General features: G+C 42.3%; 1 protein-coding gene across 1 annotated transcript in view; it reads left to right on the top strand.

The window, feature by feature from the left end:
- Nucleotides 1-8882: 8882 nt before the first annotated feature.
- Nucleotides 8883-21464, top strand: part of Nup107 (nucleoporin 107) — a 51862-nt gene continuing 39280 nt past the window's right edge. Inside the window, exons 1-5 of the mRNA XM_050165477.1 lie at nt 8883-9022; nt 10612-10703; nt 11128-11214; nt 12462-12577; nt 14626-14770. Coding sequence (XP_050021434.1) covers nt 8916-9022; nt 10612-10703; nt 11128-11214; nt 12462-12577; nt 14626-14770 — 547 coding nt within the window. The 5' untranslated portion in view covers nt 8883-8915. The remainder of the gene's footprint in view (nt 9023-10611; nt 10704-11127; nt 11215-12461; nt 12578-14625; nt 14771-21464) is intronic.

Here is a 21464-nt window from a genome sequence, read left to right as displayed (position 1 = left end):
AATAAGTCTTCAAAAAATAAAATGGATATCTTTAATACTGTTAGCCACTAGAGTGCTTGCTCAGAAGAGGAAGTGGCACCCACCATGCATTTCCCCCCTTGTTCTGAAGCACTACAGGATATTCTAGCCTGGGCATCTAGACAGGATGTGGCTAATGACAGGTGCAGACTTATGGGCTTGATTGCCCCAAGCCCTTGTTTAAAGGAAAAGAAAGCACTGGTCTCAGGATGCATTAAAACTAGCGGATGGCCGGGCGGTGGTGGCGCACACCTTTAATCCCAGCACTTGGGAGGCAGAGGCAGGTGGATCTCTGTGAGTTCGAGACGAGTCTACAAGAGCTAGTTCCAGGACAGGCTCAAAAAACCACAGAAAAACCCTGTCTCGAAAAAAAAAAAAAAAAAAAAAAAAAAACAAACAAACAAAAAAAAAACCTAGCAGATGTAATACCAAGCATGTCAGCCCCGGAAAGTCAATACGTTTCCAGTGCCACCTTCTCCACCTCTGGAGATTCCTGGGAAATCACTGGTCCTCAGGACACGTGGAAGGCTGAAGACAGTAGAGCCTGATGTCCAAAAGAGCTGACTCTGTACTTGTGGAACAAACCAGCAAGAAGGGGAAGTCGGCAGACACGCCCCACGGCCTCCTCCTAGGATTTGGTATCTAGGCCCTAGGCCGGGGTGCCACCCTCATAGACAATGTAAAGGTGAAGTTGTGATGCTGCAGATGTAAGGGAACAATGGAGGGCAGAGGTCAGCTCCTGGTGCTGCTTCGGGGGGGGGGGTAAAAACATTATATTAATGTAATGTGATTAAGATCAACTCTGATCTTGAAATGAGTGAAAAAAATATTAGCAGAGAAGAGAGAGTCTGAAGTAAATTTGGTTACAGTATGACACAAAACTGGCACCAAACACAAAAATCCACCTGAAAACTCAAGACAGCAAGTAAAGGCTGCATGACCTGGGCTCGATGCCCTGCACTCTTGGAGTAGGGAGAACCAAGTAGTCCTCCGCGGCAAATGTGCACCACACACACAATAAAAATGCAAAACGGAAATCTATCATGAGGCTGGAGAGATGGCTCAGAGGTTAAGAGCATGCCTGCTTTATAGAGGTCCTGAATTCAATTCCCAGCAACCACACGGTGGCTCACAACCATCTGTAATGAGAGCTGGTGCCCTCTTCTGGCCTGCAGGCATGCATGTACGCAGAATACGGTATACACAATAAATCTTTTGGGGAAAAAAAATCTATCATAAAAAATGACTTTCCAAATTTATTTAAGCAATAAAAATCTTGGAAGTCTATGAGGTTGAGAGTGAAGCCTAGAGGTAAAATATTTAGATAAAATATATAAACCTTAAGTGAAATATATTGCAAAATCAGATCTAGGGTAATAAACTACAAAATAAAAAGGTGAATAGCTGTAAAATATTAAGACTTCTTAGGTTCTTTTTAAGGGTTGACAAACAACTGTCTGTTACACCAGATGGAGGGGACCTAATACATATGTACACATAGGCAAAACACTTATACACATAAGTAAATTGAAAAAAAAAACCACAAAACAGATTCACTTGGCCCATACACAGGTGTTTTGCCTCATAGCCGTAGAAATGCAAAGTCAACATAAATACTCAAGAGCGTATTGTATGGATGAAAACTGCAAGGAAGGGGGCCGGTGGTGGCCACACCTTTAATCCCAGCACTTGAGAGGCAGAGGCAGGTGGATCTCTGTGAGTCCCAGGCCAGCCTGGTCTACAGTGAGTTCCAAGACAGCCAGGGCTACACAGAGAAATCCTGTCTCAAAAAACCAAAAGAAAAAAAAAGTCTCAAGGTTAGAACCCGAGAAAGAAATTGCCCTCCTGGTGGAAGTGTGAGAAAAACTTTAGGGAAGCCAGAAATCAGAAACTATCTGCAGATATTTAAATTTGAACATAGATGTCAATAAATTTGAACTCAAAATATACTCACAAGGTATTTTTAAGTCAACTTCTGCTTTTGATTTATGAACTAAATTGACTTAGATTGAAGCCAGGTTATGAAACTGCGCTATGCTGCTGAACTGTGACCTCAGCCCTTAAGAGTGCGTCCTTATGAATTATCTAGAAGGTATTCTGAGCCCCTAAGAATACATCTTCATGAATTCTCTAGAAGGTATTTTGCTACTGACAAAGACGACCATATGTGTATAGTAACCTCGACTATTCAAAGTATTTGTTACATTGTTTCTCAAAATAATTACTATCACCAGGCAGTGGTGGCCCCTGCCTTAATCTCAGCAGAGCCAAACCTCTGAATTCAAGGCCAGCCTAATCTACACAGAGTGAATTCCAGGACAGGCTCCAAAGCTACAGAGAAACCCTGTCTTGAAAAACAAACAAACAAAATAAGTTACTGTCCAGAGGCCTGGAAGAATAGGTGGCAGGTAAAAGAAAGAGCTGGCTGCTTTCCCAGACAATCCAGGTTCAATTCTCAGCACCTATGAACCACCTATGACTCCAATTCCAGGGGATCTGACTCTCCCTTCTGGCCTCCACAGGGACCTGAACACATGTGTGCATGCACACCACACATAAAAAAGATCTTTCTTGAAGTTATCAATCATATCACTTACTCAGGCATTAATGTGTGTTCGGTCTCCTCACTCCCAATCCATCTTGTCCAGCCTGTGCCTCTGAGGCCTGGCTGTGGATCTCCATTGCGATCCTTTGAGTTGAGTCTCCTGAGATGAGAAACCTTTCTAATAAGTGCGAGTGTTTTAGGATGCCCTCATCATGCAGCTGAGACTGGCTTTGAACTTGTGCCTTAGCGTCCTGAGTGCTGAGATGTCAAACCTACGCCACCACTCTGGCTTCACCTGTGGTTTTGTTGTTCTTGTTTTCTGTTTTGTTCATGTATTTTTTTGAGATAGGGTCTCATTGTACCCCTTGGTTGGCCTGGAACTTGCTGTGTCATCAAGGCTGGCCTTAAACTCACAGAGATCCTCCTGCCTCTGACTCTTGAACACTGGCATTAAAGGTATCTGCCACCATGCCCAGCTTCACCTGTATTCTTTTAAAAAAATATTTATTTTTTATGTATACAATATTCTGTCTGTGTCTATGCCTGCAAGCCAGAAGAGGGCACCAGACCCCATTACAGATGGTTGTGAGCCACCATGTGGTTGCTGGGAATTGAACTCAGGTCCTTTGGAAGAGCAGGTAATGCTATTAATGTCTGAGCCATCTCTCCAGCCCCTTCACCTGTATTCTTAAGAGACCAGGAAAGAACCCTCTAGCTTCTGCTACAAATACCAGAGGAGAGATACCCCTTTAACACTCCCCTACCCATCAAACCAGGCAGAATGAGGGTGTGGAAACACAGGAGACTAGAGGCCAAAGAAATATGTGACTTCTTTTATTTACTGATCAAATTTGTATAAAGATCATGCCAGCCACCTTCACAGAATACAATCTAGATGAAATGAAAGTCATCCTCCTCTAAGAGAACAGCCAAGCTATTTTTTAATAAAGCACCCAAAGAAATGTGAACATGTATTGGGTGAAGGATGTCTGCATCTGCAAAGAGGAACATGAAGACAAGATTGGCACTAAGCTGCAGGGATGGTTTGTGGTTTAGCCAGAGTGTCCTGTGTAAAGTGGGGATAACAATCTAGTTTCTCAGTTGCTCCTAAGATCATCTCCACTATTGATGATGGCTGCAGTGTCTGTTGAGAGGAGGTCACTGCAAATGATCCACTTGTGTGGCGAGGCTTTGCACTTCCTTAGAAACGTCACCCCAAATACACCGCGCTGAAGGCACTAGCAGAGAGGGACAAGCTCGGTGAAAAGGGACAATGCCGGGCTGGCCACCTGACCGAATGGCTTCAAGTGCTTCTGACAACTTAAATCCAATCTCAGGAACCTCCAGTGAGAAACCTAACTCTGAAGATGGTTGTCTGATCTCCACACATGTGCCATGGCATGCTGATGCATGTATTCACATACACACACATGCTAATAACCGACTGAAACATGCCTATATTGAAAAACATCAGACTGAATTCATGGTTAAGTCTAAGAAGCAGTCTCATATTTATTATTCCGTGTTAAGAGTCTATCAGACATTGTCATAGTTTGGTCTCTGTTGCTGTGATAAAACACTGATCAAAAGCAGCTGGAGGAGGAAACGTATCCTCGTTAGGGTTACTGTTGCTGTGACAAAACACCATGACCAAAAATGAATTGGGAAGAAAGGGTTTATTTGTATCACACATCCACATCATAGTCCATTGCTGAAGGAAGTCAGGACAGGAACTCCAGCAGGCCTGGAACCTGGAGGCAGGAGCTGATGAACAGGCCATGGAGGGGTGATGATCTGCTCTCCGTAGCTTGCTCAGCCTGCTTTCTTACAGCGCCCAGGACCACCTGCACAAGGACAAGGACGGCACCACTCAAATAGGCTGGGACTTCCCCCATCAATCACTAATTAAGAAAATGCCTTACAGCCAGGTCTTCTGGAGGCATTTTCTCAATTGCAGTTCCCTCTTTTCAGCTGACACAAAACTAGCCAGCACAAAAGGTTTGTTTCAACCTCCAGTCTATGATTCAGGGAAGTCAAGGCAGGAACCTGGAGACAGGAGACTGAAGCAGAGACCATAGAGAAACACTGTGCACAATTGGCTCCTTTCTTTTACAGTTAAATGTTATTTTGTATTTGTTGATTATATGTGTGGGTGAGTGTAGTGCCTCCCAGAAGAGAGTGTTGGATCCCCCTGGAACTGAAGTTACACATGATTTTGAGCCACCTGGTGCAGTGCTAAAAATCAGACTCTAATCCTCTATAGAAGCAGTCTGTGCTTTCCTTCCTCGATAAACGTGTGTGTTCTTAGCCAGTGAGCCTACCACGCTAGCCCTCTTACACCTTCTGAGACTACCTGCCTGGGGGTGGGACTACCTCTCACATCCACCAGTCAAGAAACTGCCCACCCCTGACTCGCCCACAGGCCAGTCCTACAGAGGCAGGCCCTTAGCTTGATGCTTCCTTTCCCCAAAGATGTCCACATTTGTGTCAAGTTGGCAAAAGCTTGATCACCACAAATGTCAGTTGTTTTTATACACACACACACACACACACACACACACACACACATAATGTTTATTGACTTTTTTGTTTGTTTTCGAGGTGGTTTCTCTGTAGCTTTGGAGCCTGTCCTGGAACTAGCTCTTGTAGACCAGGCTGGCCTCGAACTCACAGAGATCCTCCTGCATCTGCCACCCGAGTGCTGGGATTAAAGGTGTGTACTACCACTGTCCGGCGTTTAATAACATTTTAAAATCATTTTGATTCAGAGTATGGTGACAGTCTTGTAATCCTGGCATTAAGGAGGCTGAGACAGGAGATTAGCTACATGTTTGAGGAAGACGTGGTGATGCTCTGCTGGTAAAGCAATTGTCTTGCAAGCCCAAAGACTTGAATGCTGGCCCTAGCACCCTGAAGCAGAGAGGAGCTGTAGCCCATCTGTGACCCAGAGCTGGGGACGAAGACAGGAAGACTTCTAGGGCTCACTGTCCTGCAGTCTAGCCTGACGGCTCAGCTCCAAGCATTAGAAAACCCTGTTTCAGAGGAGTAGGTGGGGTACCTGAGGAGAGTCTCCAGCCTCTATGCACATGCACGCATTTACACATGCATACACATACAATGTACATACATACACCTTCCTTTTTTTCTTTTTCTTTTCAATACACTTTTTTTTTTATTGAGGTAGCTGAAGATGACTCAGTGGTAAAGTGTAGTTGCTGATCCTGCAGAGGACCCAGACTTGGTTCCCAGCCTCACATGGTGGCTCACAGCCAGGGAATCTGATGCCCTCCTTCTGGCCTTGGCACTAGGTATGTATGTGGCACACATATATACATGCAAATGAGACACTTATACATATAAAAATAAATCTTATAAAAATAAATAAACGAGAAAAATAATGAAATCTTTTAAAGTTGAGAAAAAGTCTCACTGAGTAGCTGAGGTTGACCTTGGTTATTGCAATCCCCCTGCTTCATCCTCCTAATCACGAGGATTACGAGCATATGCCACCATAGCCAGCTATTTTGGGTTTTTTTCTTTCTTGTTTTCATTATTTTTTAAATTTATTTTTGAGGGGTCTGCTGTAGTCCAGGCTGGTGTAAAATTTATATTCCTTTTACTTCAGCCTTCTGATAATTGGAATTATAGGTATGTGCTCCAAGCCAGGCCTAAATTACTTATAAGTAAAAACATTAAAGTTATACATATTAATCGAGAACCATGTATGTTTCTTTCTTTTCTGTTTTTTAGATATGGAATCATTGTATGCCAGGAGAGCTAGTAAGTCACATCGCCACTCAAGCTGGTCTTGAACTTGTGGCAATCTGCCTGCCTCATCCTCCTAAAGGCTAGGATTAAAGTCATGAGCCATCACACCTAGCTTGAGTGATGCTTCAATACATGCTTATGCTGTGCAGCATTTAAACCAGTTTGTACATACAAATCTGTAATAGTCAGGTCGTCTTTAAATCAGTGCTTCTCAACATGTGGGCTGTGACCCCTTAGAGGTGACACAACCATTTCACAGGGGTTGCCTAAGACCATCAGAAAACACAGATATTTACATTGCAATTCATAATAGTAGCATGAGATAGTTCCCTGGGTAAAGGACGTAGGGTAAGCCTGAAGATCAGAGTTTAATTCCCTCAAACGGATTCCACAATCCTCTTTCTGATCATCCTGTCTATCTTTGGAAGGAGAAGACAAAAGTGTATCAAATGGCCATAGAATGTTTGGGGAAATGAGACTGAGACTGGATAGAATTTAAAACCAGAGGCAAAGATACCAGGCAAAAAAGAAAAGAAAAGAAAACAAAAAACCCAGAATCAAGCAGTCTGACGCTAGCCTTGAGATGCAGAGGAGCCTGGAAGGCAACTGATGCTCAGGGAGGCATTGCTAGAGCCCTTGAGTTCAGCTACAGCGCTGTAATGAGCTGGGGCTAAAAACAACAGCAATGAAACACTTCTTCGAGATTTGGTAACAAAAGAGAGAAAACCAGTCTGCTGATACCTGGGTAGGGCCCTAAACAGAACCTTTGCCCTCAGGGACTTGCGGTCCTACTGAAGTTACATTACAGACTAGCGGGACCTGAACATCTGTCCAAATGGAAGCTATGGGGGAGGTATGTTTGCCATTATGTTGTCTGGTGACTATGTGCAATATGTCCAATTGGGCAGCTGTGTGTGTGTGAGTCTGGAAAACAAAATCAAGGACGACATTAACTGGAGACTTGTGGCAGTTAAAGGCAAAGATAGCAGAGAGTTGGAGAAGGCTTGGTGCTTGTCTGGAAAGGAGTATTTAAGGGAAAGGCAGACTTTCCCCAGACTGCAGAGGAAACAAGCCAAGAGTAGCCTGGGCAGCAGGAAAGGCTACTAGACAATCATGTCTCTTACCGCAGAAGTAGGCAGACTGGCCAACGGTGGTGTTGGCTCCGCAGGGAGGAAGGCAGAGAAAGCTGCAGAGCCTCTTGGTGACCTCCTCTAGAACAGTTTCCACTCACAGCATAGGGTGAAACCGGAGTGCACCGAGGCATGAAGAAATGGAAATGGAAACCAGAGGAATGTTATCCTCGATGTAGTCAGCCCAGTCACCAGAGATGTAGCTGAATGCTTCCGAGATGAAAAGATGTTCATGTTAATTGAATGAAAAGCTTGTGAAACGGTGTACAATGTATCGCTACTGTTTGTTTTCACTACATAAAAAAAACACACAAAACGTGCTGGCATAAATAATAATTAATTCTGTCAGTTAACTGCATTCAAATGGCAGGCTTTTATTTTATTTTATTTTTGAGACAGGGACTCACAACCTTGGCTAGAAATTGCAATTTTCCTGCCTCTCCCTCCCAAGTGATGGAATTACAGAATGTCCTACTATGCCTGACTTTGGGTGATTTCCACCAGGATATCTCCTGGAATTATAGTCACAGAGAACTAAAGAAAGTGTGGGACTTTTTCATTAACAGGACTCCCCTGCTTGTGTGTATTTTCCTAGTTTTCTATGAGAGACACGTGTTTTTCAAGACAAGGTTTTTCTGTGTTACTGTCCTGGCTGTCCTGGAACTTACTTTGTAGACCAGGCTGGCCTCGAACTTACAGAGATCCTCCTGCCTCTGCCTCCCGAGCACTTGGATAAAAGGCATGTGCCACAACCGCCAGGCTGGGATGTTGGCATTTATCTAACCGCCAGAAATCCTGATTCAGCTTGAGCTCATTTCTAGACATATGGAGGGCCTAAGACCTAATACTCTGAGATGCTGGAGCAGGTATCTTCATACCTTAAAATTATTATTACCATTATTAATTTTGTTATTTTATAATTGTTATTTAAAGTCAGGGTTTTATTCTTAGTCCAGCCTGGCTTCAAACTCATGGTGATCCTCCTTGCCTCAGCCTCCCAAATGCTGGTATTATAGGAGTAAGCTTATGCATTGCTTTTCGATTTTTAAAAAGACGGCTGGTTCCGTAAAGGAAAAATAAATAACTATGACAGGAAACAGCTTCAAAATCCATTCACTGAGAGTACACCACAAGCCCTCGAAATAGGCCCGCTCCTATGGAGCTTCGCGGAACTCCAAGGAACGCCACACTCCACCAGAATCCAGGTCACCGGCTTCTAGCTTCCAAGCAGGACGCCCCACCCAGACCACGCCCACAAATGCCTCTCGGGGCAACGCGCCAAGCCCCGCCCTTTCCCGCCCAGCAGGCACCGCCCAGCCACGCAGTCACGCACTGGCACTTCTGCGCCTGCGCCCACTGGGCCTGAGGCTGTGGACGGAAATCGCGCAGGCGCCAAGTGGGAACGCTGTTTCTGCCTTCCCAGTACTTTTCGCAGGGGCCGGCTTATCCAGGGCATGCTTCCGGGTCGAAGGGTTTGCTTCCGGAGAGCGGGAAGGCTGAAACGTGCTGGCCGGGTTGCAGTCGAGTTTCCAACGTTGGAGGAGGTCGCAGCCATGGACAGGTCAGTCCTGGTGGGGACGCCTGGACCAAAACTTGTGGCTCTCGCCTGTTGGCGGGACGACGTAGGTGAAACCAGCTCCGCGTGGAGCGGAGGAGGAGCCGAGGGATGGCCATTCTCTCCTTCCTTCTCCCGGCCGGGGATTTGCCTCCTGGACGAAAGGCCTCTAGGAGTGGGGGGAACCCGGATGCAGAGGTGCAGGTCCCCCACGTTCCACGCCCGTGGCTCCGGGGTCTCTGCGGCGGCGCTCTCTCCCAGCCGTACAGCATTCGAAATGCGAAGCGAGCAGTCCGACGTCACAGCCAGTAGTCAGCAATGCTTGACATCTCAGTACAGACTTTTGAGAGCGATTTTATTGTGGTTATTAATTCATATAGATTGCACATAGGTAGATGTCACTGTGGTCAGCCTAGACTTTTAAGGGCCAGCCCCAGGTAGTTGATTTTCTCATGTGATTACCCGATAGTTATGCTTGCCTGCGACAAAGATGGGTTATTCAAACCCCTTGGCATCGGGGAGTGAAGACACTGTGTTATATCGTACTGCGAGAAAATAAGCGAAGGGGACGTTAAATTCTGGCACAGGAGAATCAGGGAAACCTGTCAGAGGTAACTTGCTAGCTGGTCATTTGAGTAAAAATTATTAATACTGAAAACATTGTGCTAGGTTTATTTTGGTGTGTTCCTTAAGATTTAAATAGTTCATTTTGTTTTGCTGGAATCCAGCTCATCCCTGCTTGATCGTGCCACTCCTCCCTCTCCAACCCGGTCCTCTGAGGAAAACCGCCAAGCGGCAGCTACTCCCCCGAGAATGCCAGGCCCCTAATTCCTGCCCAAAGAGTTTTAATTGGGCATAAACCCAGCTTGTGGAGCACACGTCATCACCCCGGCTCCTACAGAGTATTTAAGCCCCCTCCTTCAGAAAGGCTATGTGATTTCTCTTCTGCCCCCTTCATCTCTGGGTGCTGGAAGTTCCCCTTGGAGTGCTTTGCCCAGTAACCCTGGTCTTTTACTTTTTATTTGGCTTGATTGCAGTCCTATGAGGACCTCACTGCCATCCTTTTGTCAGAGAACAGTGAGCCTGGAAGAGATTAAGGACCCAAGTTACCAGGCTGTAACTCAGTGTTCTCACTCTGTATCCAGGTTGGCCTGGAACTTCCTATGTAGTTCAGTTTAGATTGCTGGTGAGAGTCTGACCTAACACCTACCCGTGGTCACGCAGCTAACTCAGCACTGTTTTAGAGACTGCGCAATCTTTGCAGAGAATTCTTCAGTTAAGCAGCTCTTTGATCTATGGGACGAAAGATTTGCCTTCATGAAGCAGATGCTGTAGTACAGATTTCAGGTTCTGAAATAACTGCCTAGGAAACAGACCATTGTGGTATGAGAAAGTGAAGGAGGGGGCTCATAGCTAAGCATTCAGTGGGATTTGGTAGAGTGATCAAGACTTAGAAATAGGGTATTCCTGCCAAAACATTTAAGGCTTGACTGATGGAGTGACCTGTCCCCTGACTGATGGAGTGACCTGTCCCCTGACTGACTCAGGATCCTTTGCTCTAAATACTGTTTAAGAGCTTAATTATACCATTTTAGGAGTATCTTCGGGGAGATGTCGTCCCCTGTGATCCGGGAGGCAGAAGTGACACGGACTGCAAGAAAGCAAAGTGCTCAAAAAAGAGTCTTAAGTATCCTTTGTATTTTAAGAATTAAACAAATTGTAGAATGCTTTTACTCAGTGTTGCAGGATTTTGTTTGAGGCATTAAAACTTAACTGTGGTAAAATTGGTGATAGCCCTTCACGGGTGTTTTACTTGATGGCTTTCAGTGGACTTAGTGCATTAGGGTTTCTGTTTCTCTGAAAGCATGTGCACGTTTCTTACTAGTATGTCATTGTAGCCGACTAATAGTCAGTACATGTTAATCTACTTCCAACCTGGGGATTTAATGGCAGAGGGAATTAATAGCTGTGTACACAGGAGAGGTGGTAGCGATAAAATTCTTTGTTCTTGAAAAAAGGTATTTTATTCATGTATCTTGTGTAGTAAATCTTTGGTTACCATTACTGATTTTTTCCCTCCACATAAAAAATTTTCCTTAATTCTTCCTAAGTTCAGGCTAACCAAGATGAAAATTTTGGTAACACTACACCAAGAAGCCAAATGATTCCTCGAACTCCAAGCTCATTTCGACAGCCTTGTAAGATTCTTGTTTCTGCTTTTAAATTATGTAATAGTCATAATACCACCTAACATTTATATAATTTACATAATAAGATATGTAGCTACAGTATCAGGAAGCATAAATAATAATAATTACAGTTATCTGAACTCTTGTGAACAAGGACTGTATTTGTTGTTGTTGTTGTTGTTGTTGTTTCGAGACAGGGTTTCTCGGTAGCTTTGGAGCCTGTCCTGGAACTCGCTGGTGTAGACCAGGCTGGTCTCAAACTCACAGAGATCCGCCTGCCTCTGCCTCCCGAGTGCTGGAATTAAAGGTGTGCGCCACACCAAGGGCTGTATTTTATATCAATACATAGTAATAACATATTGTTACCTGCTTTTCCAAGCTAGAAGGTGGACTGGAGAAGCCAGTGTGAAAGGGTGCTGTTACTAGACAATGAAAACAGAGTTCAGACATCAGTCGGTTTGCACTGAAGTCCAGGCCCACTACACTGTATACCTCGCTGTGCTCTCTGAAGTCAGACAAGGAAGGACCTGCTGACTGGCACCTCCTTGGTTTTTCTAATTTTAAGCCTGCGCAATTACATTCATATTGAAAATACCTTTTATTTTTATGTGTAGGTGTTTTGTGTTTATGTAATATAGGTGCATGTATATATGCATGTTCCTGTGTGTGCCTGTGGTTGAACCTTGGGTATTCCCCAGGAGCTGTCCAGCATTTTGTTTTTGTTTGTTTTGTTTTGTTTTTGTTTTTTGAGACTGGGTTTCCTCTGTGGCATTGGAGCCTGTCCTGGAACTAGCTCTTGTAGACCAGGCTGGCCTTGAACTCACAGAGCTCCAGAGATCTGCCTTCCTCTGCCTCCAGAGTGCTGGGATTAAAGGTGTGTACCACCACTGCCTGGCTTGATTTATTGCTTTTATTTTCCACTTTTTTCTTTTTTGGTTTTTCAAGACAAGGTTTCTCTGTGTAATAGCTCCCACTGTCCTGTGACCAGCTTGGCCTTGAACTCAAAGAGATCCACCTGCCTTTGCCTCCCAAGTGCAGGGATTAAAGCTGTGTGCCACTACCACCCTGGCTTTCTGATTTATCTAGACTGTCTGACTGGAACTCTGGGTCTTCCTGTTTCCTCTCCCCAACCTTACCTGGGTGCTAAGGATCACACTCAGGCCCTCAGCACCTTACTGACTGAGCCCCTTGAAAAGGATATTTTGTTGCTCATTTCCTTGCTTTGTGTTGATGGTATCCTGACCTTTCCCTTGTAGTTACTCCACCAAGCCGAAGCTTACTAAAACACCCGGATATTTCCTGCATTCTTGGAACAGGCGGGAGGTCGCCCCGGCACACACAGTCTTCTGGGTTCTTGGGAAATCTGTCCATGGTATGTGTAAATAAATGTACTTTAATACTTGGCTTAAAAGCCTTTTAATGAAAGTTGAAGTTATATTCATCAGGAAAGGTTGTGTGGAGTGGCATAATTGGGTTGACATTTGAACAAAATCAAACGTTGGGATATGTCATTTTCCAGAAGGAAATGACAGCAGTGACATTTAGATATAGGTAAAATACCTGAATCCGGCTGTTTGCTAACCAGATGAAATGTGTCTAAAACTGTTGATGGCAGTTTAAAGCCAAATCATATCTTGTTGGTGGTTTTGTTATTCTAAGACCGCTCTCACAAAAATGTTTGTTTAACAACAGGGTTTTTTTTGGGGGGGGGGGTTGGGTTAGGGGGTAAGACGGTTTTTTTGTAGCTTTGAAGCCTATCCTGGAACTTGTCTTGTAGACCAGGCTGGCTTTGAACTCAGAGACCCACCTGCCTCTGCACCCGAGTGCTGGGAGTAAAGTTGTGTGCCACCACCACCTGGCTGTTTTAAATTACAAAGAAGCCTGAAGAGGTGGCTCAGTGGGATGATAACTGCTTGCCTCACAAGCTTAGGACATGAGTTCAGATCCCCAGCACTATTGTAAAAGCTGTGTGTGCCAACACCGCAACCCTAGAACTGGAGGCTTTGGGTGCATGGGAAGAGACAGTGGGACCTGGAATCCACTGCCAGCCAGTCTGGCTAAAACAGTGAGCTGCAGATTTAGGGAAAGACCCTATCTTAAAATGAGGTGACGAGCCAGGGGATGGCAGTCACGCCTGTAATCCCAGCACTGGAGACAGACAGCTGCAGAGTGAGTTCCAGGACAGCAGGTCTACACAGAGAAACTCTATCTCAAAATGAAACGAAACAAAACCCAAAACAGGAAAGTGACTATTACAAGATGAGAGACATCATAGGGAAGAAGAAGGATCCGCCTGTGGGCTCGGAGGGTAGGCAGTTTCTGGATTGAACTGAATTAGTGGACCCCTACCTGCGTCTGCCTCTGAATTGGTTCTTGACTTTTGTCAAGAAAATCCACTTCTCCACGTGTGGTGACTGGAGTGGTCTGTGTTGTGAAAGTACAAGAGAAGCTAAGCTGTGGTTTTCTGTTCAAGACAGAAGAGAACACTTTAGGGAAGGACGAGACAGTGTCTAGGAATCACTCTGGCGCAGTATGGAAGCAGCAGAAGACATGTTAAATACGCTGTAATGTGTGGTGGCTTCTCCTGGTTATTGAATATACCAGCTAGGGAAATATGCATTGTGTTGAAAAAGGAAACAAAAACTATGCTATATTAGTGGACTCTCAATGCATATTTAATTACAAAATCAAAATTGTTCTGTCTTTGGCATTGTAGTTTATTAAACAGGGATGGAGATTTTTATGCACATAGGAAGTTTTCTGGACTAGTTATTTCCTGAAGGGTAGTTTTTTGCCTTTTAACTTTTCTTTGTTAGAAGTTAAACTCATCTCCTCCCCACCCCACCCCCTTTTGAGAATCAGAGCCGGGGTCTCAATGGTGGTATCCCAGCTCTTTGGGGATAGAGTCAAGAGGGTCAGAAGTTCAAGGTCATCCTTAGCAAATAGTGCTTGGTTGTGGGCTTGAGCTACCTCAGACCTGTTCTTATGGCCAGGCAGCGATGGTGCACACCTTCAATCCTAGCACTAGGCAGGCGGATCTTTGTGAATTCAAGGCCGGCCTAGTCTACAAGAGCTAGTTCCAGAACAGGCTCCAAAGCTACAGAAAAACCGTCTTACCCCCTAACCCCCCCCCCAAAGAAACCCTGTTGTTAAACAAACATTTTTTAAAAGCTAAAAGAATTATCCTCAGATATTGGTATGGGGATATGGCTCAGATGAAAGTGGTGTATAGACATGCATGCAGGCAAAACATCCAAACACAAAAAATAGAAAGTTAAGAAAACTTGAAGCTTCTTTAATAAGATTATAGTCTTTTGAAGTTAAAAACATGTAAGGTGGGAGAGGACTATATTCATTATTATTTGCTTATTTAGTGACAGTAGGCTTATTCCTTATTCCTTTATTTGTTTAATTTTTAAGGTAACTAATCTGGATGACAGTAACTGGGCAGCAGCATTCTCATCCCAGCGTTCAGGGTTCTACACAAACTTGGAGCCCCACAGTGTAACCGAGGATGTAAACCTAAGTGCTGTTATGTTACGTGAAGATGACCCTGGAGAGGCTGGTAAACAGCTTTGAGATTTAAGTAGCTTATTACTTCACTGAGATCAAGAAAAACTATTTTTGAACATCATCAAAATGTTTTTGTTTTTTGCTGTTGTTGTTGCTGTTGTTGGTTTTGTTTTTGTTTTTTATTTATTTATTTTTTATTGCTGGGCATAGTGCTATAGGCCTATAATCCGGGCAAACGCAGGTGAATCTCTGTGGGTTTGAGATTAGCCTGGTCTATGTAGCAATCCATCCTGGACTACATAGTGGAGGAAATCTGTCTCATCAGCGCTCTCGCGCGCTCTCTCTCTCTCTCTCTCTCTCTCTCTCTCTCTCTCTCTCTCTCTCTGTGTTTTAATTTGATTTAGGTAGCTTAAAAAAAACAAATATGGTCTTGCAAAATTCTAGACACTAAGAAGTCTACAATGAAGGCATTGCAAGGTTAGATCTTTTAAGGCCTGCCTCTTTCCTTGGCTCGCAGGTCTCCCCTTTCCTCCCTCATCTTTCTTGGTCCTCCTCCTGTTGTATAGTTTTGTTAAGGTAATTAGTCACAGGTGTCTTTGTTTTAATGTGTTTGGATGTTTTGCCTACCTGTATGTCTGTGCACCAGTTGTGTGCCTGTGGAGTACCTGTGGAGGTCAGAAAAGAGCATTTTATTTGCTGGGACTGCAGTGTACAGGTGGTTATGAGCAGCTGTGTGGATGCTGGGGCTTGAATCGGGCCCTAGAGAAGAGCAGCCAGCTTTGCTTTCTTAACTGCTGAACCATCTCTCCAGCCCCAGTTGTGAGAAGATGGAGAGCCTTGTCTTAGTGCTCATTTTGAATCTTGCCATTTTAATACAAATAGCAGACCAGTAGATTGCTAGTCAGTTCTTGTCTTTATTGTGTGTCACTTGGAGAACTCCTCTTTATTTTTGTTCAGATTTAAAGCTAGCTAGCATTGTTGATATGTTTGAATCCAAGGCAATGATCTTGGTTTTCAGGTGGTTTTATAACTTGCTAGTTTGGGTTGGTTATTCCTCTTCCCCATGGGAATGTTTTTACTTGTAGAGTCTATACTAAGCATGAATATGTGGTATTTTCATCTTTACCTTCATCGTAACTAGCACAGATGATAAACACTGATTCCTGTCATGGCCATTAAATTGTTAGGCTAATTATTCCCATTTTAGAAGAAAGGAAACTGCTACCCGAAGAGATGACTTGCTTGACAGCATTTGGCCAGGCAGTGGTGACACCAGGCGGGAACTAAGCAGTTTGATTCCAGAGCATACATTGGTAGCCACAGCGTCCGTGTGGTATTTCCAAGTAATGTATGTGTTGAGTGACTCGGAAATAGTTTCCATTTCATATATAGATACAGCAGTTCCATTTAAAGACCAACTTTAAATATCATACAGGTAATATCTGATTGTCTGCCTTTCCCCCCAGAAGAGCATGCTGAATGGTGCTATCCTCACTCTCGGGCTTCAGTGCTGTCCTCCTCTCAGCTTTGGTCCTCTCCTCCTCTCAGCTTTGGTCCTCTCCTCCTCTCAGCTTTGGTCCTCTCCTCACTCTCAGCTTTGGTCCTCTCCTCTCAGCTTTGGTCCTCTCCTCCTCTCAGCTTTGGTCCTCTCCTCACTCTCAGCTTTGGTCCTCTCCTCCTCTCAGCTTTGGTCCTCTCCTCCTCTCAGCTTTGGTCCTCTCCTCACCTCAGCTTTGGTTCTCTCCTCACTCTCAGTTGCTTTGTTGTTATACACTTAAAATTTATTCAGATATTCTGAAATTTGACACCCCCTCCTTTTTGGTAATAATTGAAAATACGGGAAATTCTAGGACAGACTTTGGGTTCTTTAAGAAGATATAAGAAAATTAAAAGTATATAAGCTGGGTTATATAATTTTTTTTGGCTTTAATTTACTTCTATTTAGTTTCCTAGGTTATGTTCAGATTAATACCATTGATATATTTAGACCATTTAATGACACGTTAGAGAAATTCTCAATAGGAAATAAACACAAAAATAATTAGAATGCAATCTTAAGACTATTCCTAGGGCCTTAATGTTGGGGAGAGGGGGCATAAGTTCATATTTTCCTTAATAACATAATCCTTTGTAGATTAATTATTTTTTCAAAGTCTCTTGCTCATCATAACATCACTCCTCCCAGTTCCTAAAGCATCCTTCATCCTAACTTTCTTACTAGGCATAAAGCCCCCCATTGTCTTTTCTTGAATCATTTTTCATTGCCATTAGAAGGGTTATAACAAGAGAAAAACATACTGTGGTAGAATAAGTGAAAAATATTAAATGTCTGAATTCCCTGCCAGGGCGCCTTTAGAGGGAAATATTTAACATTCAACTGCGCCACCTCACAGAGTCAGCTAAATGTAGGTAGCAGTGCTTTAAAATGACCCAGCTTGGGCTCTAATTACACAATGAGTACCAGAAGGTTCCTTATTGTGTCTGTTGACATCCATCACTGGACTGGAAATACACACTCTAAGGAAAGAGAGAAAAGTTGCGCTCATGCAGCTCCCTAGGTGAATATAGTCTGAGAGCAGTGCATCTCACAAAAACCAGCCAAGTCAATCACTACTGGAAGAAACTATAACGTTTAAGACGGATTTTAATTTTCCAATATTTGAGAGAGGCCTGAGGAACTAGATATGTTCCCGTTCATACTGACTTCTAAAACAGAACAGTGTGAAAACAACCATCAGAGGGGGAATAACCCAAATGTCTGAATGTAGGGGAAAATGAAGATGACAACATTGAATACAGGGAGATTAGAAAATGAAATCATCCATTAAAGTTATTCTCCCACACTGTCCATTTTTACAAGCAAAGTCAGAACCTAAAGGTATTTTAGAATTTGTGGACTAATTGAATTTAGAGCACAGATTTCACCATCATCCTTCCAGATAAACAAATGTTGAGGTCTTGCTTGAGTGAGCAGGAAGTTTCTTTGTTAAGAAAAAGTGTAATTTCCCACATCCACATGCAATGTTCTAGCCCTCTGGTATATTAGTCTGTGTAGCACATGGGTTCCAAATTCTCCCATTACAAGACTCACAATCTTTGCCAGCATTTCTTGTATTTGTGTAGGGTCAGAAATCATCCCATATGGAGTATGAGGGCAGATGGGTGATGTCTGACTTTTATAAACTTCACAAAGTTTCCAAAGAGTGCTGCCCATGATGGATCACACCTTACTGGGATACAATAATTTCTATAATAACCAGAATACTTAGAATGCTTCCATCCGCTGAAGGCATTTTCTTAATTGCCATTTTCAAATTGTGTCTACTGCCCTTTTCCATCTTCTAAATGGTCTCTTGTGCCAATTAAATGTTCTAATATATTTGCAGCATCAAAGCTGACAAGATATTATATGGTAAGTATTACATTTTTCCTGCCCCAATGCTGTGGGTAGGAGTTGGGTCAAATCATAAAGCCCCATTGCTGCCTTTGATACACAGTTTAAAGTGCAGTGTACTAGTAAATGCACATTTCAATGGCTTGAGTTATTCTTTCAAAAAATACTCAGGCTATAAAATGTCTCTTCTGTTTCTAAAGACAAGAGACCAAGTGAAGGGATTTGCAGAAGGTGTTTGACTGTACAGGGCATAGTGCTATTAACATCCTCAGATGAATGCTTACTTAGCGAAAGTCATGCTTCCTACAGTTCCTACCTTGCACAGGTTTTGCTGTAGCAGTTAAGGGAAGCCGTATCTGAAAGGAAAGGGGGGGGGGATTCATTGTGAACACAAAGTATTACATTATGTGTGCTGTAGGTTTGTTTGTATTTAAGTTGATAATTCAATAAACTAATTATAGCTTGATGTTTTAAAATAATAGATGTGGCTTCTCCCACGAAGCCTGTTACTCATCTGTGCTTACCTATTAATGTTAAGGTAAGGAATCCAAGTTGGCAATTTTAATGCTAAATAAAAATCATAAATGTACACTATTTTTGCATAATAGGTGCCAAATAAAGTTTGCTAGGTTTTAATTTGTCTTACTGAAGAAAACTCCAAATATTTTCCATTACAAAACTCTGATAAAGAGTCTGAAGAGATCATTCACCAGTTAAAAGCATGTACTGCTTGCTCTTGTGGGAGACCCAAGTATGGTGCCCAGTACCCACTTTGGTGTCCCCAAAACTCCTGTAATCTAACTCCATGAGATCGGATGGGTTCTCTCGTCTCACCAGAAACCCACACATATATGTGCATAAACACACATATATAAAAACAAAAATTAAATATACATAATGAAGATCTTTCCCCCAATTCTATCTATCTAGCATCTTCTTCATATTTATTTAGTGAATCTAGAGTTTTTAAAACCTAAAGATAATTTATGCTACTATTTACAGTATAGTAGTGTCCAACTCCAAAACATGAAAGCTGTTCAAGCAATCGCTACAGGAGTTATCATTGTCTTGTGCTGGAAATTGCCACGCTTTATTGTGCTTCTTAGCCTTTATGTATAAGTATGTGCCAATAATATATCAGGTGAATTTGTGAACAATTCTTTTTGAATAATTTTTTTAGTCTCATATGCCCTAAGGAATTACATAGAAATATCTTCACAGAGGTCAAACAGAGAATTGTCTCATGGGTTATTATTTTGTTTATCTTGAGTCTAATTTTCGTAAGGCCATCACAGAGGAACATATTCACACTGAGTGAGTGGTATCCCTTTGAGATTTGTTTAAGTCACTCTGTCTCAATATTTGAGTATCTCCTTAAGAAATTGAGTGTGTGCTTCCATTTGTGCTGTGACATTTTTCCTCAGTTACCATTTTGCTGGTTCTTGACAGCTCTTCAATACCAGCAGGTTTTAAAAAGTCAATACTTTTACATATCTGTATGATACTTAAGGTTTTAAAATGGTGCTTGAGATTCAAAACTATTTCTCCTCCAGAATTTTATATCTCTTGCCCTGAAACTTACAACTTGTTTTATCTTTGACTAACTGACCAAAATTAAGATAAGATTTCTGTTTACTGTGTTATTTCTTATGAATGACAAAATGAATTGAGCGAGAATCTTGTTTAATGGTAAAAAGTAAACAAACAAACGTATCACCTTTTGTATTTTCTATCTTTTGCTTTCAGTAAGATATTTACCATGAGCACAGGGTAGTTTTGTATGAGACACTAATGCTAATTGAAATTTAGCATTCAGTCCAGAAACTTTGTCAAGGAAATAGTCTGTAAGATTATCTATATTTAGAACTTCATTCTCTTCACTGATATTGAGCAAGAATATTTGTTTCAAACTTGATTAGGAACAAATGATTTGTACACACTGTATTTAAAGAACTTGATAATATGAAGTTCACTCTGTCTCCTTTCCATTGAACCAATATAATGTTTGAAAATATTCCAGTTTTGTGATATTATTAGAAAAAAATAAATTTTTTTTTGTAGACAATACTATCTTCCTACAACAAAGAGTCTGTAATTTCCAGCATAGTTGTAAGAAGAGTCATCCTTTGGATGGCCAGAATTGGAGAGCAATCTGGGACTCCTTCTGAGGCCTCATCTGTGTCAAGCTAAAGGGTCCTCAGTTCAAATTCTGCCTTTTCCACTCTCCTTCATTGTATACTTATGCATATTTTTGAGTGCTTAGTTGTAAATTTTATATTCTAGAAAACTAAGTTAACACACTTCCTTTTAAAGCTTAATAACAGCTCAAGTAGGCTAATGCATAAAATTCTTTGAATATACTGTCTTATAAATAACATCTTCAACAATATGAATATAAACAGTGAAAGATAATCCTCGGGGCAGGTTTCATGTCTAATTTTCCATTTCTTCCATTGTAAGTGCTAGGAATATGAATTATATCTATCAATACAATTTCTTTTTAATAATTTATTTATATTTTTAAATTTTGATATATTATAAAATTACCTCATTCTCCCTTCCTTTCCTCTCTCTCTAAACCCTCCCTTTTTTCCTCCTGACTCTCTGGTGAATTCATGGCCTGCTTTTACTTCTTCTTACTTGTTGTTGTTGTTGATAGTCGTGGTGGTGGTGGTGGTGTGCATGTGAATATTCTTAAATATGTAAATACAACGTGCTCATTCTGAATAATATGATGTGTGTGCATTTGCTTCTTGGGGTGACAATTTTGTCTTGAATGATCAAATGGCGTGTTCTTCCTTCTGGAAGACTCTTTCTTCCCCTTGCAGCTTCCCTTAATTTCAACAACAGTGTAAATCATATATATGTGCTCTGTTTGAAAATGTTAAATGCAATCAATAAATGACTCAGCCATAGGTTGTAGCACAGGGGTTACAGATTTGTGTTTCTACATGCCATCAAATAGATTCTTATCAACACTAACAATCCTTAATATTTGAAGCTATAAAAATAAAACATTGTTTTGGCCACTTTATATGTAAATATGTACCTTTATTTAATTATGATTCAGAGCAGTTCAGCAGAAGAACAGTGTTTAAAAATTTGTTAGGCCTTGGTGAGTTTCGCCTGTTCCCTTATTAAACTCGCTGAACATAGCGGACAAGGAGGACTACTGAGACCTCAAGAACAATGGCAACGGGTTTTTGATTCTACTGGACCTATTGGTTTCGTGGGAGCCTAGGCAGTTTCGTGGATGCTCACCTTACGAGACCTGGATGGAGGAGGGTGGTCCTTGGACTTCCCACAGGGCAGGGAACCCTGATTGCTTTTTGGGCTGAGGAGGGAGGGGGAC

The sequence above is a fragment of the Alexandromys fortis genome, unplaced genomic scaffold, assembly GCF_014885135.2.
Source record: "Alexandromys fortis isolate MF-2015 unplaced genomic scaffold, M_Fortis_MF-2015_v1.1 scaffold_154, whole genome shotgun sequence".
NCBI classification, from domain to species: domain Eukaryota; kingdom Metazoa; phylum Chordata; class Mammalia; order Rodentia; family Cricetidae; genus Alexandromys; species Alexandromys fortis.
The sequence above is the reverse complement of the archived record's forward strand: the minus strand, read 5'-3'. Positions and strand labels throughout refer to the sequence as shown.